At 37.0% G+C, this 12,299-nt stretch overlaps 1 protein-coding gene across 1 annotated transcript in view; it reads right to left on the bottom strand.

Moving 5' to 3' along the window:
- The window catches only part of LOC121429008 (probable ATP-dependent RNA helicase DHX58), a 30,773-nt gene extending 20,601 nt beyond the window's left edge, over positions 1 to 10,172 (bottom strand). The window contains exon 1 of the mRNA XM_041625905.1: positions 10,058 to 10,172. Within this exon, the coding sequence (XP_041481839.1) occupies positions 10,058 to 10,172 (115 nt within the window). The remainder of the gene's footprint in view (positions 1 to 10,057) is intronic.
- Positions 10,173 to 12,299: the final 2,127 nt, after the last annotated feature.

Here is a 12,299-nt window from a genome sequence, read left to right as displayed (position 1 = left end):
TGTTCAGTGATACATGGTTACTCTTATGTCCACTTTTTATGAACGAGACCAATAAACTTACAGAGATATGATGGTTATTCAACAAAAAACCCCAACATAGCCAAAGTTCATTGACCTTACATGACCTTTGACCTTGATCATGTGACCTGAAACTCGCACAGGATGTTCAGTGATACTTGATTACTCTTATGTACAAGTTTCATGAATCAGATCCATAAACCTTCAAAGTTATGATGGTAATTCAACAGATACACCCAATTCGGCCAAAGTTCATTGACCTTTGACCTTGGTCATGTGACCTGAAACGCGCACAGGATGTTCAGTGATATTTGATTACTCATATGTCCAAGTTTAATGAACTAGACTAATAAACATTCAAAGTTATGATGGTAATTCAACAGATACCCCCGATTCGGCCAAAGTTCATTGACCCTAAATGACCTTTGACCTTAATCATTAGACCTGAAACTTGCAAAAAATATTCAGTGATGCTTGATTACTATTATGTCCAAGTTTCATGAATCAGATCCATAAACTTTCAAAGTTATGATGGGAATTCAACAGATATCCCCAATTCGGCCAAAGTTCATTGACCCTAAATGACCTTTGATCTTGGTCATGTGACGTGAAACTCATGCAGGATGTTCAGTGATACTTGATTAACCTTATGTCAAAGTTTCATGAACTAGGTCTATATATTTTCTAAGTTATGATGACATTTCAAAAACTTAACCTCAGGTTAAGATTTCGATGTTGATTTCTCCAACATGGTCTAAGTTCATTGACCCTAAATGACCTATGACCTTGGTCATGTGACATGAAACTCTAATAGGATGTTCAGTAATACTTGATTAACCTTATGGCCAAGTTTCATGAACTAGGTCCATATACTTTCTAAGTTATGATGTCATTTCAAAAACTTAACCTCAGGTTAAGATTTGATGTTGACGCCGCAGCCGCCGCCGTCGGAAAAGCGGCGCCTATAGTCTCACTCTGCTTCGCAGGTGAGACAAAAACTTTGATCTCTTCCCTCTCAGAGGCGGAGCCATATCTTGTAAAAAATGTAGAAATACTCGAACAAGTTGAATGTAAGCCGCGTGAGTAAGTTGATCTGTCAGAAAGCAGAGTTCGCACTGCACACAATAGTGCTAATTACGGCGTGAATGCGATGCGCAATACAATGCAAAACGGCGTAACAATGATTGTAATTCCGAATGTGCGCAGTCATGCACGAAGCAGGCGAGGGTAGGAAACAATGCAAGCACAAAGCAATCAATAGTAGGCGTGCGAGCATGAGTGTGGCATGTTATAGTAGGATACGTAGCGTGCACGAAGCACTCAATGAGTTAAGGCCTAATGTAGGCACCTAATGCAATATTAACCCTTGACCCCCCCCTCGAGAAATTTCATCACTACGCCGTCGCACAAATTTTTTTTACTACACTGCTCACTGACTTTTTACTTTCAAGTAAATTTGCTAAATTCCTGTGTGCGCGGTTTCAAAATTCCGCAACAAATTGTACGTGCATGTTCGGACCCAAAATTGTTCAAAAACTTGATTCCATGTACAAGGTCAATGCAAATTGTGTTTTTCAACCAAAAGTCATAAACGTATGATTATTATTTTACTTTTACTGGTTCAAATAGATTCATTTTATGCTATCCATGATCGCAAAAGACTCCCGACAAAGTCCATCAGAAAAAACAAAGGTTCAAAAATACAAATAAAAAGTTACATAAGAAATTATACTTTTTGCATTTTTTGGTTGATATTTGTTATAAATGTGAAAATTGATACTCTCACCAAAAATTAGCATTCTACTAGCTTAATAAATAGAGATAAAGGCAAAAACATACAAAAAAAACAAATTTATGGAAAATTTTATATGCTTATTTGCATAAATAACTAATTATTCTAAAAATATAAACAATTAATTTTTGTCTTATGAATTTGATGCAGAAGTACATGAAATTTCTGATAGTACACTTAAAGAGAAATGCCAGTAGTTGCAGTAAACACTGCATTCATGAGAAAGTCTGTTAAACCAGGTTTAATTGTAAGAATATCTCAAGGATCTAGATCTGGTACAGTTTACATAAACTGAACTTTGTGAAAACTTGAAATCTACGCTGAAAAACGTTCACACGGAAGATCACCAACACAGATAGGCACAAATGGGACAGTGTATTATTATTGCTGGAATAAAGACCCGACGGAAGTGACCGAATCCGCGCTTATTTTGTTTATTTCTCAACAATTGCACAATTTCTCCCAGAATCCTTTGGCACATATTGTTTATTCATACAAACAGACACTTGGGTGGTCATTATATTAGATTCTGTAAAAAGTCATTTTGAGATCATTACCAAAACTGGAATTTATCTTTAATTGCATGTAAACTCAAATGCACCCAAATATGCAGAATTCTACTACACAGTCTGCTTGCATGAGTGGATGCATAATAGAAAACATAAAAACACACTTTGATATTTTGAACTTGAATAAGATAAAGATAAATATAATAATAATAAAAATATAAGATAATATTACAGTTTTAAGTAGGTTTAGTATTATCCTTAATTGACCATGCAGTGTTTCAACTACCCGATACCATGTTCAAACTTACCCCGATATGGGGGTAAGTTGGAATGTTTGCGATGGTCTTGTTCAAGGTGGATTTTTTCAGTAACCACAATAGAATAGAGTTAAAATTTTATGGGGTACAGTTGAAGCCCTCAGATATATGCTTCAAGTTGATGTATTGATTGATTTTTCAGATAAAATCTATTTGGATTTTACAGCCATTTTGTCAAAATATTCCAACTAACCCAGTCTCCCCTATAATAAGAAAGTTATGATATCTTAAACTTTCGTTTAATTTCACAAAACAGTTAATCCTGGTGGATGTTTCATAAAGCTGTTTGTAAGACACGAATGAATTTACGCACGACTGGTGATCCTTTCTTGTGGTATGTGATATCCTTATGTAGCGGTAGTTGATTCATATCCTAACAAATACCCCCAACATGGCCAAAGTTCATTGACCTTAAATTACCTTTGACCATGGTCATGTAACCTGAAACTCGTACAGGATGTTCAGTGATACTTGTCCAAGATTTATGAACAAGATCCATAAACTTTCAGAGTTAGGATGGTAATTTAACAAATACCCCCAACACGGCCAAAGTTCATTGACCTTAAATTACCATTGACCATGGTCATGTGACCTGAAACTTGCACAGGATATTCAGTGGTACTTGATCAACCTACTGTCTAAGTTTCATGAACAAGACCAACATACTTTCAAAGTTATAATGGTAATTAAACAAATACCCCCAACTTGGCCAAAGTTCATTGACCCTAAATGACCTTTAGCCTTGGCCATGTGATCTGAAACTCAGACAGGATGATAACTAATACTTGATTAACCTTATGCCCAAGTTTCATGAACTAAGTCCATATACTTTTTAAGTTATGATGTCATATCAAAAACTTAACCATAGGTTAAGATTTGATATTGACGCTGCCGCCGTCAGAAAAGCAGCGCCTATAGTCTCGCTCTGCTATGCAGGCGAGACAAAAACAGTTAAAACAAACATTAAGAACCTATTCATACTTATTTTTTAATCTAATATGCATTTGATCAGAATTCCTTTATTAAACAAGTGGAATGCCTCTGGCCGTCTCACCTGCATCATGCGATTCAACATAGCAGCAGTGCTGACTTTGAAAACTACTATAACTCGCACAAGATGTTCAGTGATACTTGGTTACTCTTATTTCCACCTTTTATGAACTAGACCAATACACTTTACAGAGATAGGATGGTAATTCAACAAATACCCCCAATGTGGCCAAAGTTCATTGACCTCACATGACCTTTGACCTTGATCATGTGACCTGAAACTTGCACAGGATATTCAATGATACTTGATTACTCTTATGTCCAAGTTTCGAAAGTCAGATCAATAAACTTGCGAAGTTATGATAATTCAACAGATACCCCCATTATGGCCAAAGTTCATTGACCTTTGATCTTGGTCATGTGACCTAAAATGCGCACAGGATGTTCAGTGATACTTGATTACTCTTATGTCCAAGTTTTATGAACTAGACCAACATACTTTTAAAGTTATGATGGTAATTCAACAAATACCCCCAATTCGGCCAAAGTTCATTGACCCTAAATGACCTTTGACCTTGATCATGTGACCTGAAACTTGCACATGATGTTCAGTGATACTTGATTACTATTATGTCCAAGTTTTATGAACTAGACCAACATACTTTTAAAGTTATGATGGTAATTCAACAAATACCCCAATTCGGCCAAAGTTCATTGACCCTAAATGACCTTTGACCTTGGTCATGTGACGTGAAACTCATGCAGGATGTTTGATGATACTTGATTAACCTTATGTCCAAGTTTAATAAACTAGGTCCATATATTTTCTAAGTTATGATGACATTTCAAAAACTTAACCTCAGGTTAAGATTTTGATGTTGATTCCCCCAACATGGTCTAAGTTCATTGACCCTAAATGACCTTTGACCTTGGTCATGTGACATGAAACTCTTATAGGATGTTCAGTAATATATGATTACCCTTATGGCTAAGTGTCATGAACAAGGTCCATATACTTTCTAAGTTATGATGTCATTTCAAAAACTTAACCTCAGGTTAAGATTTGATGTTGACGCCGCTGCCGTCGGAAAAGCGCGCCTATGGTCTCACTCTGCTATGCAGGTGAGACAAAAACATTTCAAGGGCTTTATCATAATTTATAGATTTAAACCCAAATACATGTATTTCATTCATGCACTAAAATTGGCATAATTGTTTCAAATAAAATAAAGCATATTTAATGAAATTAAGATTCGAAACCCCATGTCATTTTCTTCCATTGTGAAAATACTTCTGCCCCCCCCCCCCCCCCGATTGACAAGACTTAAAATATCCCGGGACTACTTGCATATGTGTACATGTATAAGTAATAAACTTACAAAATATCAACATATTTTCGTGTTCTTTTTTTGGCATTCCATTTCCATGATTAATTTTTGGGGAAATATGAACTTTTCTGTTGGAAATTCAGTACAAAAAATTGTAGTCATCTCTTACTTACTCCAAAAAATATTTCAAACATCAAGAGCTTACATGTAAATCATACACGGTATGGTTTAATTGATTACAGAAAATATTTAAAACGTTTTAAAACAATAAAAAAACATTTTATTTTATTTTTCAAAAAAAGCGTTTTATCACAACCCTGGATGCAAAGCATGATTGGGGCTCCAAATTGGCAGATTTTCCCATAAATTGGCAAAATATGGAAGAGGGGTGGGTGACTTTGGCAACTCCCTGAGGGGATAGGCTTTGATGTGCCAGTGATAACATAGCATTAGCAGAAAGAAGAAAATCTGCCCTTTTGTCTCAAAGTGATTTAAAACAATAAAAATTGATTTACTACGGCAGGCCTACATAGTTGAAACACTTTTTCCTCCATGTGGCTCCAAAATGGCGAATTTTCCAAATAATGGGCAAAATACAAAACATTGTTCGGTGACTTTGGCAGCCTCCTGAGCGGTTAAGCTTTGCTGCACACTTAAACTTCTTTGTATGTGGCTGATAGAGAAAAGCCCACCCTTTCGTCTCCAAGTGATTTCAAGAAAATAAAAGATGTTTGTCTACCTACAGCCAAAACATCATTCTGCCACATTGGGGGCTTCAAAAAGCAAGATATTTTAATAGTCAAGCTACAAATTAAGGGTTGGGTACCTTTAACATTCTCTTGCACGACTACGGTTTAAGGTGCCCAAACGTGATTGCTTGCAACATGCAGAGCCTCCTCTTAACTTTTCCAAGAGGTTTCATTAACATTGAAGTTGCTTTAATATGTAGAAAACGCCTTTTGCCCTCATACCCATATTATGTTATAGGCATACAGGTATACACCTTTCTATCGCTACGCTCATTACATGCTACAATTACACCAGCAAAGCAGAGGCAAGACCGATTGAGTCCACTGGCGTAAATCCGTGTTGATGTGTGGGGGGGAAGATTGAAATATTTTGGCTTTTTTTTGCAATCATGTTTTTAGATATGCAAGGAATTGTCATTGATACATGTATGTCCACAGTGGTGTACTGTGGGTCACGGCATTGTGGAGGCACCAGGAAAAAATTTTTAATCACTGAGTGAGCGTTATACTCACCTAATAAAGACATTTTAAGGACAATGCCATTAAACGGATATGTATCTCACTGATCAAATAATGCGAGAGCGAAGCGCGAGCTGAAACTTTTTGATATTCACACCTAAAAAGACACATTATAATAAAATTTGTGTAATCATGATAGGTACCTGTCTTGCTAAACAAAGCGAGCACGAAGCGCGAGCTGAAATTTTCGTATATTTTGACCCAAAACAGCGAGATTTTAAGGAATATATTTAGGAATCCATTGAGAGTAATGCGAGTGGCGAGTGCCAAGCGCTTTCTGATTTTATTAGAATTACATCTGAACACATGAAACACTTTTTTGTAGTCATTGCAATCATGATTATCATACGCATCTCACTAATCAAATATTGAGAGCACGAAGCGCGAACTGAAAATTTAGATAATTCAGACCTGAAGTGGGGTATTCTAAGGTTTCTTCGTAGGAATTAACTAGGACCATACGTATTTCGTTAACCAAATTTTGTGATATTCAGATCATCAGAAGGGACATTTTAAGGATTGATTTTAGGAATTCATGAAGAGCAGACATATCTCATTAATTCACTAATGCAAACGTAATCACGGACAGGAAATGTTTCATATATTACCATGGGGCAATCACTTTTTGAGTCATGTAAAAGACGCATATGTCACTACATAAAACAATGATAACTTAAGTGCAAGGAAATATATTTGGTTTATATTGACTTGAAAACGGGATGTTTACTGCAACAGGATGATCTCGTTAAACAGACAATGCCAGCACCAAGAACAATTAAGACGTACATGTAATGTTGTAAGTTAGAGCAATTACGGGATCGGAGTTCGGTTCGGAAATTTTGCTCCTAAAATCAGAATCGGTTCGGATATCGGATCAGAAGATATTCAAAAACAAAAAAATACATTAAAATTTGTATGTGGCCGGCGCGTGGACAAATGCGGCACGCTACACTGATTGCAGAATTTGTTTTGATCTCTACCAAAAGCGGAGGAAGAAGATGATGAGTTGTTTTGATCTCCGACATAATCGGAGGAAGGAAAATAAGATGACGTTCCAGCGCGCGACACTACCGCCGATCAACGATAGGCCTCTTCTCTACAACATCGTGGTGATGGCGGAGTCCGTCGTGAACTTTTAGAGGTCGCATTACTTACCGAAAAGGACGCACTACTATCCAAAGTTGTTTACCATGATATTCACCTTCTCTACAACATCGTAGTGATGGCGGAGGTAATCGTAGACTCTTAAAGGTCGCATGACCTTCCGAAAAAGACGCATTATTATCCAGAGTTGTTTACCATGATATTCACCTTCTCTACAACATCGTAGTGATGGCGGAGGTAATCGTAATCTCAAAAAGGTCGCATGACCTCCCGAAAAAGACGCATTATTATCAAGAGTTGTTTACCGTGATAATCACTTCTCTAAAACATTGTAGAGATGGCGGAGGTAATCGTAGACTCTTAAAGGTCGCATGACCTTCCGAAAAAGGACGCAAAATTATCCAGAGTTGTTTACCAGGATATTCACCTTCTCTACAACATCGTAGTGATAGCGGAGGTAATCGTAATCTCTTAGAGGACGTATAGTCGTATAGTCAGATAGTCGTAAATATTACCGCGCATGTCAGCGTGTTCAACTAAATCTTATTTGCCTCCGCTTAAGATCAAAACATATCGTCTTTTCGTTGTTTTTCTTCCTCCATTTTTGTCGGAGATCAAAACAAATTATCACCAATTATCATTATCATCGTTTTGTTCTTCCCCGATTATGTCAGAGATCAAAACAAATCATGATCTTCTTCTCCACCTGCCTTTCCGCTAATATCGGAAATAAAAACAAATCATAATTTTCTTCCCCTTTATCTTCTTTTCCTTCCACCGCTTTTGTCTGAGATCAAAACAAATCACCAGCGCATTTTGACGGCAAACATGTCGCCACATGTTTTTTTTGTCTTGTTATGTTTTGGTTTTTCCGATCCGATTTTTTCCCCAATGGTCAAAAATCGGAGTTCGGAAAAATGTAGAAAAAAAGGGGAAAATCGGATCGGATCGGGAATTGGAATAAAAATCGGTTACAGCATTACGTACATGTAGGCCCTGGGCAAATTATGTTTCATAAAGTTATGATAAAACTGTTTCTTATGTAATGTAACATAACATTATTATAATATAATGCAACATTATAATGAATATTTTCTTCTTTCCCACTGCGTTTCTCTTCCTTTCTCCCTCTTTTCTCCTTTTCCTCTTTTTTTTTGTAAGCTGATGGGGGGGTATGTGGCCCCCATGCACCTCCCCCCCCCCCCGTAGTTACGCCACTGTATGTCCATATGGCAAATACCTCTCCAATATTATCATCTTTTTTACCCCATGATGGTTTGATGGTTTTATTAAAGATTACATTAAATATTTTTTGATATTCCATCTTAATCCCTTCCGAAAGACCCTGACATTGCTGAATTTAAAGAAACGGGGGTTTCTAATAACAAGGACATAAGTACTTTGTTTGGAAATGGTGAACTGGCTCTTTATTTGCATTTTATGATTCAATAATATTGTTTTATTTGTTACGTGGTATTTTATGATGAATTTTCACCAATAAAACTTTTCTCTCTTGTGACTTTTTGTTCATTTCTTTCGTAAAAAGTGGGGGGATGTTTGTACAGGCCATCCCCCCCCCCTCCTTAAAAAGTGGGGGGATATATCCCCCCATCCCCCCAGGATTTATGCCAGTGATCGAGTCTCTTGTACTCTCTTGAAAGTTATGGCAGTGATCACATTATAGTCGGTATCACTATAGGTTGCATTTTGGTGTCATTTTATCGCAATATCAAGCAAGATTTTGAGGTATTTGCCCTTTATCTAAGCAAGTTAAAGAGAAATGCCAGTGGCAGTAGTTGCAGTAAACGCTGATTTCATGAGAAAGTCTGTAAAACCAGGCTTAATTGTCAGTATATCATCGAGGATCTAGATCTGGTACAGTTACATAAACCAAATTTTGTGAAATCTTGAAATCTACACTGAAAAATGTTCATACTGAAGATCACCAACACCGATAAGCACACGTGGGACAGTGTATAATTATCGCTTTGAATGTCGGCCTGACGCTTGACCTGAATCGCGTGCTTATTTGCTCATTTCTCAGCAATTACACAATTTCTTCCAGAATCTTTTGGCACATATTTTTTATTCATACAAACAGACACTTTGGTCAAATTGGTGGTCATTTGATTCCGTAGTCTGTACGAACTCATTTTTGAAATCATTACCACATGCAAAACTGGCATTTATCTTGACTTCAGACATTAATTCTGTCATGAAGCGTATCAATATTTTTTGTGAGACTTCCATATGTCCCCTCCACTAATTTCAAAAAATACTTCCCCAAAACCCCCTTCTGTCTTTCTCTGTTTTCTTCTTTTTTTTCTTCTTACTTCCGGTGGGAACTTGGATTCGAACCTCTCGCTGCAGAACGAAGCATCTCCAGTCTGTCGCCTTACTGAGCTAGCAGGAATTGTTGAAAGCTTTGGGTTTCATAACAATTATCAACCGATATTACGACTAGTCTACTCTCCAAGAGTATTGGGTATTTATTTTTCTGACTAAATAAACCGATGCCATTGGGAATTACACGCACTCGAATGAATAAAGCCATATTTTGGTATGTATCCGACTTTTCCTTCTTAAATCTTAGAATATGTTAGATAATTCTTGATAAACCTCCATATTTTTTTCTATTTTAGTGGAGGGGACATATGGAAGTCTTGCCTTTTTTGTTTTTAATTATTAATATCTACTTTTGTGTCAAACTTTATTTTTCAGTCTAACTTACCATACATATCTTTTACTTTATTGCACAAATCCTGGCGTCCAATGTCGTGCAAGTCATCAAAAAGATCGCTCGGGTCGTCTTCCCCATATTTATATTCGTTTGGTTTCTTCAACATGTATTTAAAGAAGTCGAGAAAATCTTTCACACATTCTTCTGCATCCTTCTGTGGTAATTCTTTCAAAAAAATCAGTTCTTTCTTTTCGTCTTCTGCTAAATTTTTCTTAATATATAACAATATATTTCTGTAGCTTTTCACTTTTCCTGTTGCAGCCATGTCTGATGTCGATTATATGGAGTCCGGGCGAAGTAGGTAGACCCAATCTACATACACGTACACTGTAAAGATATACAGTACAGCTAGTACAGCAAGCAAGTAAAACACGAAGCCAGGCGATGTCGGATTAGCTCATGAAATCAAAGGGAAAATATTAATTACAATATTTGTGCAGGCATCGAAGTTATCTTGTTTTTTTTAAACTGTTTCGATATTTACTAATAGACACTAAATTCATTTTCGTAGTATTGTATTAATCATGTTTGTCCTCTGTTTTATCATTCAGCTTCGATCAATCAATAAGTAAGTAAGTTTGAAAAAAAATAACCCCCTAGTAAATGAATAGTATATCCCAAAGTTTGAAGTGGGGATTCCCCAGCTGGCGATAGCCCAGCCCACTTCACTCTTGCTGCTGATGAGTCACGATGACGTCACAATTCCTAACGAAATGTATTCAAATTCTGATATCGAATTTCATAATGATATTTTGTTTAAATGTCATAGCCAGCTCACATCAGCTTTTTAGCATACATGTACACAGTTCTGACAGTACTTCCTCGTGATATATACCCGGGATATATATATATTTAATACGATATACTGCATACACTACCACCAGAGAAATACTACGATCGATGAATACTCAACTCAACGGTTTTCAAAGTGGAGGGGGGGGGGGCTGACCATGCAAAAAATCACAATCATATGGTAATTTTTATGTTTTTGTACACGATTTTAGAAAAAAAAGGAGGTGGCTGAAGCCACCCCCCCCCCCCCACCGCGTAGCCAGGATTTAATTTTAGAGGGGGCGGTAAGTGCATGCAAAGTGTGCCAATGGTGCCAACACTATTACAGAGCGCGCGAAGCGCGCTTCCTTGGGGAGGGTGCAGGGCATTGGCGGCGGAAGCCAATAAATTTAGGGGGTGTCCACCTGAAATTTTGGGATGGACACATGTAAAAAATAGGACAAGCGACCCAAAAAATTTTGAGAAGCAAAAAAAAAAAAAAAAAAAAGGTCATCAACCTAAATTTTAGGGGGGGACAACAAACGTGTCAAGGGGGTCCACGTGAATTTAGGGGGGGACGCAGGAAAAAAAATTGACAAGCAAAAAAAAAAAAAAAAAGGTTATCAAAACAAAATTTAGGGGGGACCGTCCCCCCCCACCTAAAATTTAGGGGGAGACACGTCCCCCCCGCTTCCGCCGCCTATGGTGCAGGGAGGGGGATCTTCCCCCCTCCTGCACGGAGCGCGAAGTTTTTGATATATTCCAATCAAAAGAAGGCGTCTCTAGTACCCCTATCAACTCGAATAATTGCTATGATTAAAACAAAATTGTTTTCGAAAGAAATTATGAGCACCCCAAAATGTGAAAAGATTTAAGAATTTGAAATAATCCCTCTTACCGCGCGAAGCGTGGAAGCTTCAAGTTTTATCAGGATACTGAGAGAACAAAAATGACCTTGGTCACATCAGATTTTACTGTAATATATATAGGGTATATAGTATACAGGAAGGAACTGGCGCAATATTCCTTCCCGCGAATGGCCATGAAGCTCTGAATATTAAAACAATCTATGAAACTTTAACCTGTTATATAACTCGATTAATTATTATATTTATATATTTATTTATTTATTTTGTTTTATTTATTTTATACTGCAGGGTAGGCCTGTTCAGTTCTTAAAACTGCTTTACAAAGGCGCCCTGCAGCTTAAAATACATGTCAAGATAAATATAAAATATATCATCAAAAAACATTCAACGTCAAAAATACAAAATACAAACTATTTAACATCAGAAACAATTAACATCAAAAAATTTAGAGTGGGAAGTGACAATCTAAACATAAAGAAGAAAAACGAGCTCAAATTTTAAAGGGATGATGCAAGTTAAAAGAGGGACTTTTCCTTTCCCATGCTCGCGAAGCACGGAAACCTTGATTGTGATTTATTTGGGGAATCTCACAT

The sequence above is a fragment of the Lytechinus variegatus genome, chromosome 15 (genome assembly GCF_018143015.1).
Source record: "Lytechinus variegatus isolate NC3 chromosome 15, Lvar_3.0, whole genome shotgun sequence".
In the NCBI taxonomy this organism is placed as follows: domain Eukaryota; kingdom Metazoa; phylum Echinodermata; class Echinoidea; order Temnopleuroida; family Toxopneustidae; genus Lytechinus; species Lytechinus variegatus.
This window is presented reverse-complemented; position numbering and strand designations above follow the sequence as displayed.